The 18803-nt window shown below is 38.7% G+C and overlaps 1 protein-coding gene across 4 annotated transcripts in view; it reads left to right on the forward strand.

The window, feature by feature from the left end:
* GLRA2 (glycine receptor alpha 2) overlaps positions 1-18803 on the forward strand; it is a 182477-nt gene that overhangs the window by 42254 nt on the left and 121420 nt on the right. For all 4 annotated transcript variants that reach the window (XM_047765799.1, XM_047765801.1, XM_047765800.1 and 1 more), the window contains one exon: positions 5881-6104. In XM_047765799.1, the coding sequence (XP_047621755.1) occupies positions 5881-6104 (224 nt within the window). The remainder of the gene's footprint in view (positions 1-5880; positions 6105-18803) is intronic.

Here is an 18803-nt window from a genome sequence, read left to right on the forward strand (position 1 = left end):
ATGGCTTTTGTGTGAAACTCAAAAAATTTTTTTGAAACTTTACCATGCTGAATTCAAAGAATAAATCCTCATATCACGTAGGGTAGGGACAGGCAAGGTTTTTTTTTTTTTTTCTGTAAAAAGACAGAAAACAATATTTTGAGGACCAGTCTCTGTCACAAGTACTTAATTGTTTTTTTTTTTTTTGGCATAAAAGCAGCCATAAACAATAGTAAGCCAATGGGTGTGACTGTACTCCAAAAAAAAAAAAATCTTCTAATTATAAACACAGACTGTAGCCAAATTTGACCCACCGATCATAGGTTGCCAAATCTGAGATCCACCTTGAAAAGATCTTACCTTCCTAGACCCCTTAGGGTCCTGCCTGGGAATCCACCTGGTGTACAATGCAGGTGTCATCACAGCATGAGCTTCCTTTACTCAAACCCTGACATTCTATCTTCCATGAATACAACACACAAAATGTGGCTCCAAAAAAAATGGTCAAAAAGTTAAAGAGAACCAGATTCTCCCCTGAACTGTCTTTAGCTTGAATCAAAATATCAGACCCTTAGCTTTTCTGCACAGTAATGTATGTAGTCATTGAGGACACTGATTAGCCAGTGAGGAGGGGGATAATAGTTTTTGTTTCTCTGTGTTTTGGGGAGTGAATTTTGCCAAGACTGCCTTAGATTTTTGAATTTCTAAACATGATGATTTTCCTCTCTGCCCTCATGTCCCACTCCTACTCCATGACCCTGATAGTATTATGGAAAGGATTTGGTGTGGATGGTTTTTTTGTTTCTAAATAAGAGGCAATAATTACCTGTTTTAAGAAGTCAACACAACTTTCTTTTAGTGCTATCCAGTCTATCATCTTAGGTTTGATGAAATACCACTAAATTATTGTTGGTATGAACTGCCCACAAAATTTTACTCACAGACCCAATGTTGCCTCTCATTCCTTTAATACGTTGGTGTTGAAGATGTGGGTTCACAGGACAACATATTTGTGCTATTCTAAGGAATATTTCGTGGATCATTAATATCATACACATCATTTCAAAATATACACTTTTGTTCACGAAGAGTCATGGGGATCTGTTGATTTCCTTTTCTTTCTTTCCCCTTTTTCTTTATCCAGTGATGGCAAGTGACTTCACAGGATGAGGAGTATATCTGCAACCCCTCTTTCCTAATATAAAGGCATAGTTTGGGAATATTAATCATGTCTGTAAAGGTCAAGAGTATTTGCCTGCCTTTTGCATGCAGCTCAGCCCAAGGCTGGGACATCAGAAAATGCAGAAGCTCAAAGCTTCCAAATGACTACCTGGAAGGATGTGGGTGAAAAGAGTGTGATTTGGACCTGTGGTGCTGGACCAACCACTCACTACCCATGCCACAGCAGCAGATTCTGACCTTATCCTCATGTAATAGATTGCAATAGGGGAAGGGGTTAGAAAGAGCTGAAAGTGTCCACAGAGCCTCTCCAGGATATGATTCCAGCTCCCCAAACTCTTCTCCAAATTCCACATGTTCTGCTGGTTACTGGTGCAGGGTGAAAAGTTGTTTTATCTGTGATCTGAAATCACATTCCTGAGGAGCTGGACAAGAGGTAGATAGCTAGCCCCTTAGGAGAATGTATACCATACTGTAACTGCAGAAATGACACTCTGGGCTCCCTTTCATTCTACAGCTACATATGCAACTCATAAGGAGATGCTAACTTACTGGGAATAGCAAGGAGCTAAATTTCTTATTTATGACTTAAGGAAGAACCAAGAATCTACCTGGCATTTTGTCAATCTGAGATATAAGATGATCTTGGTCTCTAAATTAACAACGCAATGTTAAAACCTGAATTCATCATAAAGCAACTGTCCCCCTTCCATAATTTCAAATTCAAAGCTAAGTTCACATATGCAAAGCCTGAACAGACTCAAGATAATGAAAACTTTACTGTAGTGTAGCTAGACTTTAAAACCAAAGTGCCATTTAGGCCCTGTGGGAACTCCACATAGCATATCTTTGTCTCTGATAACTATAACATAACTGGGTCGAAAAATAATACATATAAAGAGAGAGTAACGGTAAAGTTTAATAAGAATATGTATGAGACAGAGTGGCAATCTCTATCTACAAATGCTAAACTAAATATAACAGTACCAAAATAATTCAATTTAAGGAAACTTTCTTTGCAGCATGGATATAGCATTAGAAGATAACAGAAAAAGTGAAACTTTATAAATTCTAAATTTGATATGAAATATTAGTATGGAATGTAGATAGTTATATTACCTGTTAAGAATATAATGACGATTCTATGACTTACACATGGTTTTTTAAAAAATAAAAAACGTGTATTTACACACACACTCACACATACACACAAACACATTTTTTAATTTGAATGTTTCCATTACCTAATCCACTACCCAGAGAGTCAACCATAGGAAAAAAAATGTAACACAAGGAAATATGCCATTTATTTGAAGTAGAATTTGTCTCTGGAGAGAGAAGGCAGTGTAAAAGCAAAATCAGTCTGCTCTTAAGCATGTCTCTCAATATTTATTTCTCCTTTAATATTTCATTAAACCTAGGAGCAAAAATAAGACAAAGAAAGGCTACAGGACAATGTAACTATCTCCCGTGGTCTGGAATATCTTGAGAGAATAAACCTATCTGTAAAAAACAGAGATGATAAATTACACGTATCATATGTTTACCCTACATTAAAAATGAGAGTGAAATGAAAGAATTAGAGAGACCCAGCCCAGAAAATCTTTTCTTTGCTATCTACTTCTCTATATCCTTGGGTGTTCTTTTCTACTCTTAAAAGTTTTAAGGATTGTCATTTATTTTGGAATAATTTATATCATCATCATAAACAAAATTACAGAAAATTTTAACTCTGATACATTATAAAGGACAAATAATTCCAAAAGATCAAATAAAAGTGTTACTACAGATAATTCCTGTCATTGTAACCTAAATTATATCTTCTCTTTTCTGCTTCTTCTTGCTTAAAAATAGGAAAATTAACATATTTTAAATTAACTGTTAGACATTTAATGGTTTTATTGTGATATGAGAGGTTCAGTGCTCTTTTTAAAGTTCTGATATTGCGATAATTTGTTTTATTATTTTCTATACATAAAATTCAAAATAGAAAACCAGGAAACAGTGGAGAAAAATGCTTGTGGTAAAGATTTTTTAAAAAAGATGTACATTAGCTGTGAAAATTTATATTGAGATTTTTAATTTTTATTTTATTTTTGTTTGCTTTTTTTAGGGCCACACTTGTGGCATATGGAAGTTCCCAGGCTAGCGGATGAATCAGAGCTATAGCTGCCAGCCTACACCACAGCCTCAGTAATGCCAGATCCAAGCCACATCTGCAATGCAGCTCACAGCAATGCCGGATCCTTAACCCACTGAACGAGGCCAGGGATTGAACCCACATTCTGATGGATACTAGTTGGATTCATTACTGCTGAGCCACAATGGGAACTACCAAGAATTTTTTTTACAAGGTCATTGTTTTTATACTTTATGTCACGAAGGTCTCTAGCGTCTCTCAATATGCATCTTTAAACCATTCTCGGGTTCAAGGGAGGCCTGCAATGATGGTCTCCTGATGATTTTGATATCCAGTGCTCACTGGCTTTTCATGGCCTCTTCTATTCTATAATTCCTTCATGTGTGGGGGCCTCAATGGCCTCAGAAATTTAACCCATTCACCTTTGCTATTTCTAGCTATCATTACTTCCTGTACGTCAGAGTTTCTCTACCTCCAGAACTGGCTGGGATGACATCTTCTTCTTTCCTACCTCCTACTGAAACAAGATCATAGACCCCCACACAAAAAATTTATTAAGCATAACTGGTTCCCACCCTAAGGGAAATAAAAGGGGTAGGTGTCACATAATGCCAAAACTGCATTTTTTTCCTTCAGGAAACCTTAAGAAAATCTCACAGTTGATCTATCCAGTGCACATTTATATGCAAATTGATTATATTTTCATTAGCCCCTGTTTTGATTTTCCACAAATCACACATTCCCACTCTTTACTCACACAAAACTTCAAAGCTACCAGGAACTCCTGTTGCCAATGAAACACTGAACTGGTCCTCTCTTTCCAGTTACAATCTTCTGGTTCCTTTGGGCAATTCCAAAAATGCAAAATATATGATAGGGAGAACGCTGAGGTTCTGCCATTCTCTTGGTTCACTCATGGAAGACGGGGGCAGCCAGTGAACAAATAGGATGGGATGGGAGCCCAGCTGGGCCCACAATAGTACCCTCTTAGGTGTGGGAATTTGCTGCACAACCTGGTATCATCCCAAAGAAAGTCCACTGATGAAAATTTCCAAGTCAGAAAGTCCTATATTGTACAAGGTAGAAGCTTATGGTTATTTCTTTTAACATTTGTTTTTCCAAATGCACTGGGTTTTGATGACTGACTTTCAGAAGCTAGTGGCTATTGATTATTAGCATTCTTGAGGGCCACAGTGGGCACTCCCTTCTAAGAACAGTCACCTCTAAACTACTCTATCAGCCTGATCATCAGGATGGCTGTATTTGAAAAGTCATGGGAATTTGAAGAGTTTTGTAATAAGTAGAAGGAACTGGATTGAAACTCTTTTCCATACACCCTGTTTTACAACTTAGTTATTGCTATTTCTTTAGGCTCTAAAAGGATTAAGCAAAAGTGACCATCCTGTAGTGGTCTCCATTGCACCTTGACTGAGTAACCAACCATCCAAATTTTTCCTAGGACTGAGTGGGTTCCCTAAATGTGGGACTTCTGAGGCTAAAACTGGGAAGTTCTCAGGCAAATCAGGGCATATTGGTCACCATTACAGAAGAGTAAACAATGACCCCAAATGCAGATGCCAGAACAAAGATGTGGAGACAAAACAAATGAAGGTAAAAAAGGAAAGAGAAAAAGATGGGATGAGAATATATCAGCCTAAATGACCATGTGGCAGACATGGACAACTGTTGGTTCTGAACCATAGTCCTGCTTGACTACGCAATACTGTTGAAGACTCTATTGGGTCTGCTCTGTCAAGCGAAACAACAGTTGCATGAACCTAAAGACCTTTGAGTAGAAAACCTCTGGAGAGAAGTTACTGGCCCAAGATGATTCATTAGTCCAGAAGAAAATTCCCAGGCCAAGTGGGAATAACTGGAAGGTGTACCTGAGGCTCCCACAAGGAAGGAATGCCTTTATCAAAATGTGCTCAGATTAGGAAAACATGAAAAAGACCTCTATTTTGATGAAGCATCAAGTCGACTACTATAGATACAACCCATTCAGAGAAATGATAAAATGTTTAAGAATTTCAAAAGTAAGTAGCTGGAAGGGAATTATCTTGTCAACATGAACCATGTTAATATTGATGTTGATGAATTTAAAAATATTGACCCATCACGTCAGAGTTTTATAATAAGATTTCCACTACCAAAATTACAGAGTGGGTTTTCTTCTGCCCAGAGCATCTGAGTAGAATGAAAATAGAGATCATGTCATTTCTGATTTGGAAAATGAATTAGTTTTATTGGACAATCTGCCATCACAGACTGACTTCTGTCTCATCGTTAGCTTTTTCTACAACAAAATCAGATTGAGTTAGTATTATTTCCTTCCAGAACTATGAACTTAAAAAATTCAACCAACTCAACTTCTTCCATTAGTGTTCTGGTTTGGTTGAGTGTTCTTTCTTTCCCCCTCTGTTCTAACTCCTAATAGAACTGGGTGGTTTATTTTGACCAAGACATACAAGAGCCTTGTTTACTCAGACACCAACACTGCATGCACCAAATCAGGGAGAAGAGTGAGGATGAAATGAGCCAGAGTGGGTGATAAGTAACTCTTCCCCATGGCATTTCTGTAGGACTACCGAGTGAATATTTTTCTGAGACAACAGTGGAATGATTCACGGCTGGCATATAGCGAGTACCCTGATGATTCTCTGGACTTGGACCCATCGATGCTGGACTCCATCTGGAAACCAGATTTGTTTTTTGCCAATGAGAAGGGTGCCAACTTCCATGATGTCACCACTGACAACAAATTGCTTCGGATTTCAAAGAATGGCAAAGTGCTCTACAGTATCAGGTAAGCTTCCTTTGGTTGTCACCTATTCCCTTCTCCATCTTTCTCCTGGCCTAGAGCTGCCTGCTTCTGCAGGGCAAGATGTATATCAATGCTATCCTTTCTGGTCTCTTGTTTATTATTTCCATCTTAAAGTTGGTAAGAGTGCCAGTGGTTCCCAAGGTCTCAGAATTGTAATTCTCCACAAACAATATTTATTTTGGTAGGATGGTGGGTAGGTGATGGTATTGTCTAAATACCTGCACAAATATGGTTTTGATTGGTTCTATAAAGGAAGTGAAGGCCTTTTAGTTCAATTACCACTGAGCATAACATACAAATTCTCATTTCAAATAATTATACCATTCTATAGCATTTAACCACACACACACTCACACACAAATTCAGTAGCTCAGCATGGTCACTAACAGCATAATTTGAGCCCAGTGAATGGAAAAATGGTTCTAATCTCAGTTTTACTTCTAACTAAACATCTGCGAACTTTTCTGGGGCTTGAGTTTGGGATAGAAAATTCCTCAGATGCATTTTTTGCTTTTGTAGTCAAATATGATCTTCTCCAGAATCTTTATCACCCTAAGCTCAAAATAATCTCTCCTTCTCTGAACTCTAGTAATTAATAGTGTCTCTTTGAATCTGTAAGGCTCTTACTTATTCCTACATTATATTTTGATTACTTCTGTATACAAATGTAGCATAAGAACATAGATTTTTGGGAATCAGACAAATCTACAATTAAATCCAAGTTTTTCCCTCTTATGAAGTTACATAAGCTATAACCATCAGTTACCTTAGTTGGAAAATGGGAAATACCGTATTTACCTCTGAGTATTCCTGTGAGATGAATTATGTACAGCAGATGTCAGCAAATATTTTCTGTAATGCACAGAGAGCAAGTATTTTAGCTTTGCAGGTCAGACTGTCTCAACTCCATCAAAGCTACTCAACTCTGCCACTGTAGCACAAAAGAACCATAGCTAATACTTAAACAATTAGGTGTGGCTGTGTTTTAATAAAACTTTATTTACAAAAACAGGTGGTGGTTTATACGTGGCCCTTTGGCCATAGTTTGCTGACCCTTGATATTGAGTATATAAAAATACACAGAGTTCCCACATGGCTCAGCGGAAATGAATCTGACTATAATCCAAAAGGACAAAGGTTCGATCCCTGGCCTTACTCAGTGGGTTATGGATTCGGCATGGCCGTGAGCTGTGGTGTAGGTCCCAGACGCGGCTCGGATCCTGAGTTGCTACGGCATAGGCCAGACGCTACAGCTGTGATTCAACCCCTAGCCTGGGAACCTCCATATGCCAAGGGCGCAGCCCTAAAAAGACAAAAAAAAAAAAAAACTTGCCACAGTTTCTGACGAAGAATATGTTTTCAACAAATGAAATGACAGCTGTTTGCATTTTAAAGTTAACAATCTTTCTAAATAATACACTCTTTAACGCCAAGATGTTTGGGCTTTGCATCTTTTATAACCCTTCCTAAAGAGCCAAGGCAGTGTACTGTATATGACAGATATTGAATATACTGAATAAATATTTTAAACATCCTTTAAAGAATGAATTCCCCCTTTCTCTCTGGTCTCTTTTAAAAAAAAAACCCACAAAAACAAACAATAAAACACGTTCATGGCTAGTGTCTTTGCAAATGATTTTCACAAGTTTGCAGACTCACCACCACCACAACCTTATTTCACAACTCTATTTACAATTTAGGTCTGTACTATATATTCCATTCTTAACCTAATAATTTCACAGCTTGCTGATGGCAGATAGTTCCAGTGTCTTTTCGATGGAAAGAGGCCATGCAGTTGAAAAAAGTGGCATAGTCACTGCTTCCACAAAGAACCAGGGAAACGTCCCTCGCTTTATTTTTTAAGGAACATATTTTTAAGAAACACAGAATATTCCACATGGTAATGAATTTGGAGAAAGGTGCAGTATTAGCCACAACCTAAGTTGATGTGACCTGATGAAATGGGACATATGTAGAGCGTGGTGCTTGGAAGAAGAGTTATAAAAAGCAGCACAGGGTATCAGCTGCTCCAGCTAACCCTCTGGGCCTTGGGTGGCATTTGCTCTAGTAAATACCTGGCATCATGCACTGCTGAAATAAAACCAGGCTGTTTTTTTTTTTATTGCATTTGGAGTGGATAAGCAATGAGGTCCCGCTATATTGCATGGGAAACTATATCCAATCACTTGTGATGGCAACGTGTATATATGTATAACTGGATTGCTTTGCTATACAAGCAGAAATTGACAGAACATTGTAAATCAACTATAATTTTTAAAAAACAGGTTGTTTTTCCTACTGTTCTATAAAGGTCCTTCCATTCTTGAAACATGAAGAAGATAATGATCCCTAGGCTAGATGCAGAGGCAATTATTCTATCTCCAGTTCCTAGTTGGCTCTGAAATAGCCTAACAATTGTTTGGGGTTTGGTGGAGTTTGTCCTGTGGCAGGCTGGTTTAGACATTTCCCTTCACTGTGAGTGTTCTACGAAATCAGGGGAAAGACCCTTGGTGTAGGAGAATTGGGCATGCCATTTTAGGGAAATGAGGCTCTTGGCAGACTTGAACTGCAGGAATCTAATTTTTGCCTGGAAGAGTTTTCAATGAGCCAGACACTGTGCTGGGCCTAGAGATCCAGAGCTGAGTAAAACGTGGTGTCTGTCCTGGAAGGGCTCCAGTCTAACAAGGCAGGCAGACATAAGATAAATTAAGTAGTAGGAGTCAACAGGGAATGAGGGAAAGAACAGTGGCTCTAACTTTGAAGCTCGTGACTTAAGTATTGTTAGAATTGGGGGGTTGGCACCCACACTCCTATTTACTTGAGTCACTGGACTCAATTTCGCTAGAGGCTAAGGAGTAATTAGTGCTAATAGATGCCCAGCTGCAGGTCCAACTCAAGTTTACAGTCAAGTGGGCTACGGTTTGTGGTGTCTTAAAGATGCTAGAAAGTCCCCACTAATGTTCCATTAGGAAGGGCTTTCCCTCTACTCTCAGGTTTACAATGCAAATACCTGCAGGAGAGCGAATATACTGTCTTAAATTCATACTAAGCTGTAAAGAGCTGGTATGAAATTTTCTTTCTGAAAGTAGATTTAATGTCTGTGAAGAACAATGAGAATGAGCATGTTGGATGCCTGAGAGGAAAAAATCAGGACAAAGAGAGTTAACAAAGATACAAGGAAGGAATACAGAAGTACCAAAGATAAACTCATGAATTGCCTTCACCTGACACAGTTTAATAATTACTTCACCATTCGTCCACACTTAAGAAATAATGTTCTATGGTGATGTTTTATATTTGAATTTCTCTCAAACCTAAAGCAAATGGATGATAGCATTTCATCCAGGAACAATTCTATGCTTTTTTAGCTTTGGAGAAGCAAAGGTAGAGTTAACTCTGCATGGAAACTAAAGGTCAAGGCTTTGATGGCCAAACAAAGCACAAAGAGAAATATGCATCCCATTGACTTCGTAACAAGCAAGATCACACTGCCTAAGATTTAATATATCTGTTTGCCAAAAGATAAAGGTTTAAAAAGGGGATGACAGGAGACCAGAAATCCATAAGTGTCCTGCAGATTCAAACACTTGGGCTACTTGTGTAAAATTCAAACAAATCTTTTAAATATGAAGCAAAGGTCTTAGCTCAGTGTTAGAAAATTTCTATCTAGTGATGCAGGACACAGTCTCTGTTGATAAGAAAGTGTCAAGTCTATTTCTGTCCACTTCTCCTCTGATTTATTTTTTTAATATTCACTGATATGCCTGATATTCCTCTGTTTTCAAGTTTTTTTGTTGACACACTCCATTAAGTTTTGGCCACCCTTGACCAAAGTGTAAAGAAAGATACACATCTTGCTTTATACACTCTCCTCAGAGACAGTCAAATTTGAAATTGAAGTTGCTTTAAAAGGCCTGAATCCATGGGGAATAATGAGGTGAGCCTTGAGTATCAGACATATTATTACCCAAACAATATTGAACTGAGTGTAATAAACTGTAGTAGAAGGCAGGTGATCATGGCATATGATGTGCAGTATGAAAGGAGAAAGGAAAAAGGAGAAGGTGAGCATTTTTAAAGAGGACCAGCTGGTCTCAAATGTCTATAATGTCTTAGCTAGTATTTGTTTTCTTCCCTTACTTCCCACTGCTTCTGAGAATTTTCTGCCAGAACACTGACTTTTACAGAAGCATAGGATTTTTTTTTCATTTGAAGGTATTACTTCACAAAATATATAATCCAACACCCTTGTTTTACTGATGAAGAAGCAACTGCTTTCCAAAATTAAAGGAGCTAAAATAATGGAGCCTATCAATAGGCAAGCTAGAACAAGAATCAAAGCTCTTGACTTCTATTTCAGTGCTATCATCTTCTATCCCACATTAATTCTTCATTTACCCCAACTCAAATCCAAAAACACAAATACAATTCCAAAGACAAGTCACTTTGGAATCAACCGTTTGGGGACTCAATTTTCAAAGCACTATTGGAGGAAGAAGGTAAGATTTAAGATGAGAATATAAAGTATCTTCAAATTTTGCAAATGTATAAAAAGACTTTAAGATGCAACAATTGATTTTCAAATAGGAAGCTCGTTTGATAGTTTAATATAGTCTATGCAGCTTATGCAGCATATCTACTTTCTGAAAAATTTTACTATCCCAAGGATCAAGGGGTTGAAAAGATCCATTAAAGTTATTAAGTCAACTTCCCTATCTTCAGGCAACCTGTTGAGAACTCATTCTATTTTTAAAGACCTCCAAAGAAGGAGATTTTACATTCTCTCCTTAGATCCCATAATAACTCACTCTAACACTGTGCAAAATTCTCCCTTACATAACTTAAACCATATTTGCTACAACTTAAATCAGTTGCTCTTTCCTGCATTTGTTAACATGATAAACAAATGGTTACCATTTTTAGAAAGATGGAGGGATTACCTGTTTTTGCTTTCATACATTTTCATCCCACCAGACTTAGCAGACATGTTTGGTCACCAACATTATGTTACTGGTTTAATTTTACAGTGTGTAAAATCAGCACCAAGATGCTCTTCATCTTGCAGTTTTCAGTTTGCTGTGTGGCTTGGGGGCACTACTCTTGAAGCTTATGATGGTAAATGTTATCCTGGTTACTTCTGATACTATAGTAGACATGAGGTTTAGAGTCAAATACCCTTGGGCTAGGGTCTCTGGCCTCAGAGCTAGCCTTGTGACCTGGGAAATTTATTCTCTCTCTGAACCTCTATTTCTTTAGCTTTGAAAAAGATGATTTGGTTAAGAGCTTTAGCAGAATATGCTATATGGATAGATAGTCAACAGTGACACTGCCATATACTCTAGGGCCCTTGGCATTTTCTTGCAATTTAATGATTACGTTTTCTATCCCAATCTTTAAGACAAAGAGTAAACTGATCAGGAAAGATCTCTACCAACTCCAGACATTAGGGATAGGACTGACCCGCTCCTTGAGTATAACCCTATAAAGCAAAGGTTCTTAACTTGAGGACAAGGGAAAAACTCCAAGGGGCCCTTGACTCCCCCTAAAAGTGTATGCACATTTTGTGTATTAGAGTATTTAAGGTCTTTTTTATTTGTTCCTTTAGAGAAACAGGTCCTTATCTTTCTTAAAGATGCTACGACCCTCCAACTGTTAACAGTTTTGCTTCAAGGTTTATGGTGTGCCTCCAGAATGGGTATGCCTGAGGCAAAGTTGTTAAGGAAATACTGTTTTATCTTCAGTGTCTTCTTATTTAACTGCCCAAATACCTGGGGGCCCTATGCTCCAACCCAACTGCAAAGAATTCTCCAACCACTATAAAATTATGGAATTGTTCCTCCACGACAGCACCCCCCATCACCAAGATATCTATGCCCCTTGCCCTCAAATTTTAGCTGACATGTCACTCATTCCTTTATGGTGTTGGAGATGATTTGCTTGTTAATTCCTCTGGATGCAATTCATAATTCCAGGTGTTGATGACTCAGTGTTCACCATCCCAGTAGTAGCTGAGTTGTAATAGAGAACTCTTGGGGATTGACCTGGCTTCTCCCTCTGATGATAGATTACAGGCACCACTAAGAGTAGGTGGAGTATCGATTTCTAGACACACATCCAACAGTGCTCCTCAAATAATCCTGTCTAATGACCAACTCTATCCACACATGTAAAAGGCCAAGTTATCTAGCATAGCCTCTCATCCTTGAGTCATCCTATGGCCTAATGCAAGAGCTTCAAAAGATTCTAACTTTATATATAGAATGATTTTTATGGTATAGGAAAAAAGAACATCTTTTATTTAGATGGCAGAGCTGAAAATAGACTGCACAGTGAACTGAGCCCTGCCTAAATGTTACCAATGGTGATACTTTATCTTACTCTCAGTTTTGATGAGACATGTAAGCCCATATTTTCAGTTAGAAGGCAGCTATGAAAAAGCTGTGATTTCTTCTCTCTGTGCCTATGTGGATCATGTTTATCTTTATATCCTATAATCCAGGCAAAATTACATTCTCATTTTCCAACACTGTGTCCAAATCCTCATTAGTTTTGTGACTTGACTTAATGCAGTAATTAATGACTGTAACATAAGCGCCCACATCAGAATTAAGCAGTGAGGCTTCAGAGAAGCGCTGGAAAATGCCATGGAAACCACAATGATTCCCTTCTTCCTAGAGGCAGGCGAGGTTGGGAGGGTGGGAGGCGCTGGCAGGCATACACGCTGCTGGATTCAGTAGAAGCTGACTAAGTGGTGCAAAGCGGGCATTTTTTGGAGAGTGGTCTTCAAAAAAGGTGTGGCTGAAGGTAGGAGAATTAAAGTCTAGAAAGTGTATTCTGTACATGACAGACTCTCAAAAGTGCTGGAAAGCTCTGTTGAGCTCCCAATTGCATTAGAAATACACAAACACTCAGGGGCATAATACTGGTTAAAACACAAGAGAATAAAGATCTTACCTTTGTTTGAAGGAAAAGAGGGAAATGAGCAATGAAATACATGGCAGCTGGCATGACCACTTGTCCTTGACTGTTTACCTGATTGGACTACCAACAGCAACCAGTAGGTTTCTCTCCTTTTGGAGGTAACTTTCCACTGCATTAACATTCATCAGGGTTTTCTCTGAAGGTGATGGTGCAAAGAACAGAATACCTAGAAAGTAGCTTAGGGCATCAGGGACATCGCACTTCCTTCCATCACTTACTGTATCCTCTAGTCTCACAGACAAGGCTCTCTAACCCCTTCAGTTTATCATTGAGTCTCAGTTTCCTTCCTATAGAATGAGACCGGACCAGGAGATTAGATGAAATCATAGGCTCCTTCCTGCTCTAGAATAATTCTCAAAATGATCCCCTCCTTCTGAAACCACAAAGCTCTCCAGATGAGGAACTAAGAATGGTTCCTTCATGTTCCTTAGTGCCTGAGAGTCAGCAAGAAGCAATTCTGATTTTTAAGGTTCCTATCTCAAACTACCTTTAGATCATTAAACGTTTTTCTTTCGAGGTGAATATCCAACTCCTGAGGAGAGGAACCTGATTTTGGAGTAGGGAGCAGAAGGTTGGACTTCCTGTTGTTTAAGAGGCAACATGTAGTTTACACAGTGACAAATAATACTGAACTCCCTATTGAGAAATTTCCCAATTGCAAATTAGATCATTTGTACCCTCTGATTCAACCAGCAGGAGTATCCATGAGATATTATTTTAGAATATTGTCATGAATTATGGGTTTATATACTTTTATACAATTATACAAAGATGGCTGACTGGGATAATTATTAACTGGATATGTAGACTGAAGGAAATCACCTGGTAGATTTGAGGCAGCAGAGTTGAAGGGCTAGTCTGCCATTATTCATGACCTGAATTTTCTTGTGGCAGGAAGCCAAAGGAAATTCAGAGGTCCTGGTGAGCCTGCTCAACTTATGTTGACGACGTGGGCTTCTGCCTGGTCCATAGTGCTGCTTTGAAAAGGCTCCCTGGATGGCATTAATCCCAAAATAAACACACATAATATCACCACAGCTTTTATGAGACACATGAATTACTTTGGCGCATTCTCCTAGCACATAATGCAAAGAAAAGGCGCTCTAGTTTAAAACAGGAAAAAACTGTCCATCCTCAAAACTCAGCAGTCTTTCCAGCAAGTCTGTCCTTGCTTGCAGCACGTAAAATTACAAACCAGCATCAGATCCAACATTTATCATTGGATAGTCGTTGTAAGACAAGTAAGCACATACAGAATTATGAAAAATTCTACACATGACACACACTCAGAGCAAGACCTGCCATATGGTATGGATCATTCCTTTCAAGGGACAACAGAACAAATGTTTATTTGATGTTTCATCTTAGGAGGGATATTTTTCAAATTCAAACAGATGAAACTGAAAACAAAACCTGAGCTAAGGGATTAAAGACGGAATGCTATGGGGTGGGGCAGATGTAGTTCTGAAGTTCAGGAAGACTTGAGCTCAAATCCAGTCTCACTAGGTGATTTGAGAAGTAATTTAACCTTGCTTTGATCTGCAGTTTTTCTCAGTTCCAGATTCATATTAAATGTCATAATCACGCTGGTTGGCTATAGGATAAAGGTGAGGAAAACGAGAAGGCAGTTCTCCCCGTTCTCCCTTACCCACACATGCGCACACTTCTTGTTACACTCAGGCTCCACTCACCTTCCACGCTGAGTCTTAAGCAGGTGAATACTCTCTCTGTCTTGGGTTTCCTTCCTTTGGGAGGCACAGAGTTTCTACTAGAAATGAAAGTTGCAGAAAAAGCAGTTGCATGTTTTTTTTTTCAGATAATGGCCTGGGCCTCCTCTTTAGCTGCCTGTTAAGAGCAAATTAAGGAATTGTGCTTGGTTTCAAATCAGGAATGGACCATCCTACCATGTGACCAAGACTCCATTTTCTCTCCAACCTTCACCACGAGAAACAGTGGCCAGCAGCCCCCCACCAGTTACCACAAGAGAAGTCTTAATGTAGCACAGCACCAGCAAAGTAACACAATTTTGCTTTCAGCTGTCAGCAGATGAAAAGTTGCTCTGGTTTTCTTAAAATCAAATCTGAAGTTCACAAGCATTTGTTCTTGTTCTCTTTTGCCAAAAGCAAAATAATCCCAAACAAAGCATTAAGAACATTGTTATACAGTGCTTTTCTCTCTTTCCTCACCTCAGTGCCACCATTAAATAGCTGTGAACTCAGACAACAAAGTGACCCTGTGGACAAGTCAGTTCTCATTATTTTAATGCATAAGCTAAAAATGTTTTATCTTCATGAACATTTGGGTGTATAAATAAATACTAGCTGTGAAATGACTGGATTTTGAAATATAACTAAAATATGGGCAGAATTGGTTATTTGTATCTTTGATAATTTGAGCTCTTCCTTCTGATTGTGTTCAAGTTAGCCTTCTCCCATTCACCACTTTGAAAACATTTTTGTCCAGGAAATATCAAAGCATTTGGAAAAGTTTTAGCTGCAGATTTATCAGTTGCTCTCCAAGTTGAATCCAATCCATATTTGGACTTAATTAACATGGGCCAACCATATGTGTACACATTTTCTAAAGGGACCAGGCACAGATTGGAGCAGATATTGTATTTTTGTCCTTCCCAGCTAGTACTGTTCAATGCATATGGGTATTTTCTGTGATGCCTTTATGATGTTTTGTAAACATGGATCTTCCGAGTCAGCCACTGGCATTTTAGTTCAAGGAGAGGAGTAGAACGGCTGATGAACCAGCAGTGTGGCCATTCATCTTCTCCAAATTCCAAGGTCAACATGGAAAAACAGGTCTTCTACTTAGATGAAATTAACTAAGAGGACAGAGTCTAACCATACAGATCATGACCAACCTGGGGTTTAGTTTCATCCCTAGATAGTACTGAAAATATGATTTCTCTCTGGTGCCCCATCCACACATCTCTGAGCCCTGTTTTCCATCTAGTTTCATCCTTCCATGTGATACTCTCGGTATCAAAGTACGCTCTTGGGGATATCAGTAGGGAACCTGAGAATCTATCAACTCAACTCTATACACAAAGGAGGAAATGACTAACAGAACTTGAAACACTATTCTCTCCCTAGATTTGCATCTTAGTAATCATGGAAGCCTTGAGCTAAATGTCTATTAGTTGGTTATATGTAAGAGTTTGCAGGCATTTGAGCAAGGGCATGCACTGAGTTATTTCCAGAATTCCTAATAATTTACACATCTTCAATTGTCAACCTTTACTTATACAAGAAGTCCTTCCCAGGCACAGCCACATCTGTGCCTGCCCCTGGACCAGGTGAACAGCTTAGAGCTGGCATGAGCAAGACCATCTCTATGCTTTATATGATGAGTGAGTTCAAATCAGCCATTTAATTACAGAGCTTTCAGTAGGTGAGTTTAAAAACTTCATTCTGTATCTGCACAGCCAAACTTGGACCAATTACTTTTGTCCTTTGTGGACAAAGACCCTTTTGCGGGTAGCTTGGGTTTTTTTTCTTTATTATTATTATTTTTTTTATTTTCCCACTGTATAGCAAGGGGGTCAGGTTATCCTTACATGTATACATTACAATTATATTTTTCCCCCACCCTTTCTTCTGTTGCAACATGAGTATCTAGACAAAGTTCTCAATGCTATTCAGCAGGATCTCCTTGTAAATCTATTCTAAGTTGTGTCTGATAAGCCCAAGCTCCCGATCCCTCCCCTCCCCATCCCCCTCCCATCAGGCAGCCACAAGTCTCTTCTCCAAGTCCATGATTTTCTTTTCTGAGGAGATGTTCATTTGTGCTGGATATTAGATTCCAGTTATAAGTGATATCATATGGTATTTGTCTTTGTCTTTCTGGCTCATTTCACTCAGGATGAGATTCTCTAGTTCCATCCATGTTGCTGCAAATGGCATTATGTCATTCTTTTTTATGGCTGAGTAGTATTCCATTGTGTATATATACCCCATCTTCCGAATAAAATCATCTGTCGATGGACATTTGGGTTGTTTCCATGTCTTGGCTATTGTGAATAGTGCTGCAATGAACATGCGGGTGCGGGTGTCTCTTTTAAGTAGAGTTTTGTCCGGATAGATGCCCAAGAGTGGGATTGCGGGGTCATATGGAAGTTCTATGGGTAGATTTCTAAGGTATCTCCAAACTGTTCTCCATAGTGGCTGTACCAGTTTACATTCCCACCAAGAGTGTAGGAGGGTTCCCTTTTCTCCACAGCCCCTCCAGCACTTGTTATTTGTGGATTTATTAATGATGGCCATTCTGACTGGTGTGAGGTGATATCTCATGGTAGTTTTGATGTGCATTTCTCTTATAATCAGCGATATTGAGCATTTTTTCATGTGTTTGTTGGCCATCTGTATATCTTCTTTGGAGAAATGTCTATTCAGGTCTTTTGCCCATTTTTCCATTGATTGATTGGCTTTTTTGCTGCTGGGTTGTATAAGTTGTTTATATATTCTAGAGATTAAGCCCTTGTCGGTTGCATCATTTGAAACTATTTTCTCCCATTCTGTAAGTTGTCTTTTTGTTTTCTTTTGGGTTTCCTTTGCTGTGCAAAAGCTTTTCAGTTTGATGAGGTCCCATGGGTTTATTTTTGCTCTAATTTTGATTGCTTTGGGAGACTGACCTGAGAACATATTCATGAGGTTGATGTCAGAGAGTGTTTTGCCTATGTTTTCTTCTAGGAGTTGGATGGTGTCCTGTCGTATATTTAAGTCTTTCAGCCATTTGGAGTTTATTTTGGTGCATGGTGTGAGGGTGTGTTCTAGTTTCCTTGCTTTGCATGCAGCTGTCCAGGTTTCCCAGCAATGCTTGCTGAATAGACTTTCTTTTTCCCATTTGATGTTCTTGCCTCCCTTGTCAAAGATTAATTGACCCTAGGTGTCAGGGTTTATTTCTGGATTCTCTATTCTGTTCCATTGGTCTGTCTGTCTGTTTTGATACCAGTACCACACTGTTTTGATGACTGTGGCTTTGTAGTATTTCTTGAAGTCTGGGAGAGTGATGCCTCCTGCTTGGTTTTTGTTTCTCAGGATTGCTTTGGCGATTTTGGGTCTTTTGTTGTTCCATATAAATGTTTGGATTGTTTGTTCTAGTTCTGTGAAAAATGTCATGGGTAATTTGATAGGGATTGCATTGAATCTGTAGATTGCTTTGGGTAGTATGGCCATTTTTACAATATTGATTTTCCCAACCCAGGAACATGGAATATCTTTCCATTTCTTTACATCTTCTTTGATTTCTTTGATTAAAGTTTTATAGTTCTCGGCATATAGGTCCTTTACCTCCTTGGTCAGGTGTATTCCTAGGTATTTGATTTTGTGAGGTGCAATTTTAAAAGGTATTATATTTTTGTATTCCTTTTCTAATATTTCATTGCTGGTATACAGAAATGCAACTGACTTCTGAATGTTAATCTTATATCCTGCTACTTTGCTGAATTTATTAATCAGTTCAAGTCGTTTTGGGGCTGAGTCCTTAGGGTTTTCTATGTATAGTATCATGTCATCTGCATACAGTGACAGTTGTATCTCTTCTCTTCCTATATGGATGCCTTTGATTTCTTTTGTTTGTCTAATTGCTGTGGCTAGGACTTCCAAAACTATGTTGAAGAGCAGTGGTGAGAGTGGGCATCCCTGTCTTGTTCCAGATTTGAGTGAGAAGGCTTTCAGTTTTTCCCCATTG

The sequence above is a fragment of the Phacochoerus africanus genome, chromosome X (genome assembly GCF_016906955.1).
Source record: "Phacochoerus africanus isolate WHEZ1 chromosome X, ROS_Pafr_v1, whole genome shotgun sequence".
In the NCBI taxonomy this organism is placed as follows: Eukaryota; Metazoa; Chordata; class Mammalia; order Artiodactyla; family Suidae; genus Phacochoerus; species Phacochoerus africanus.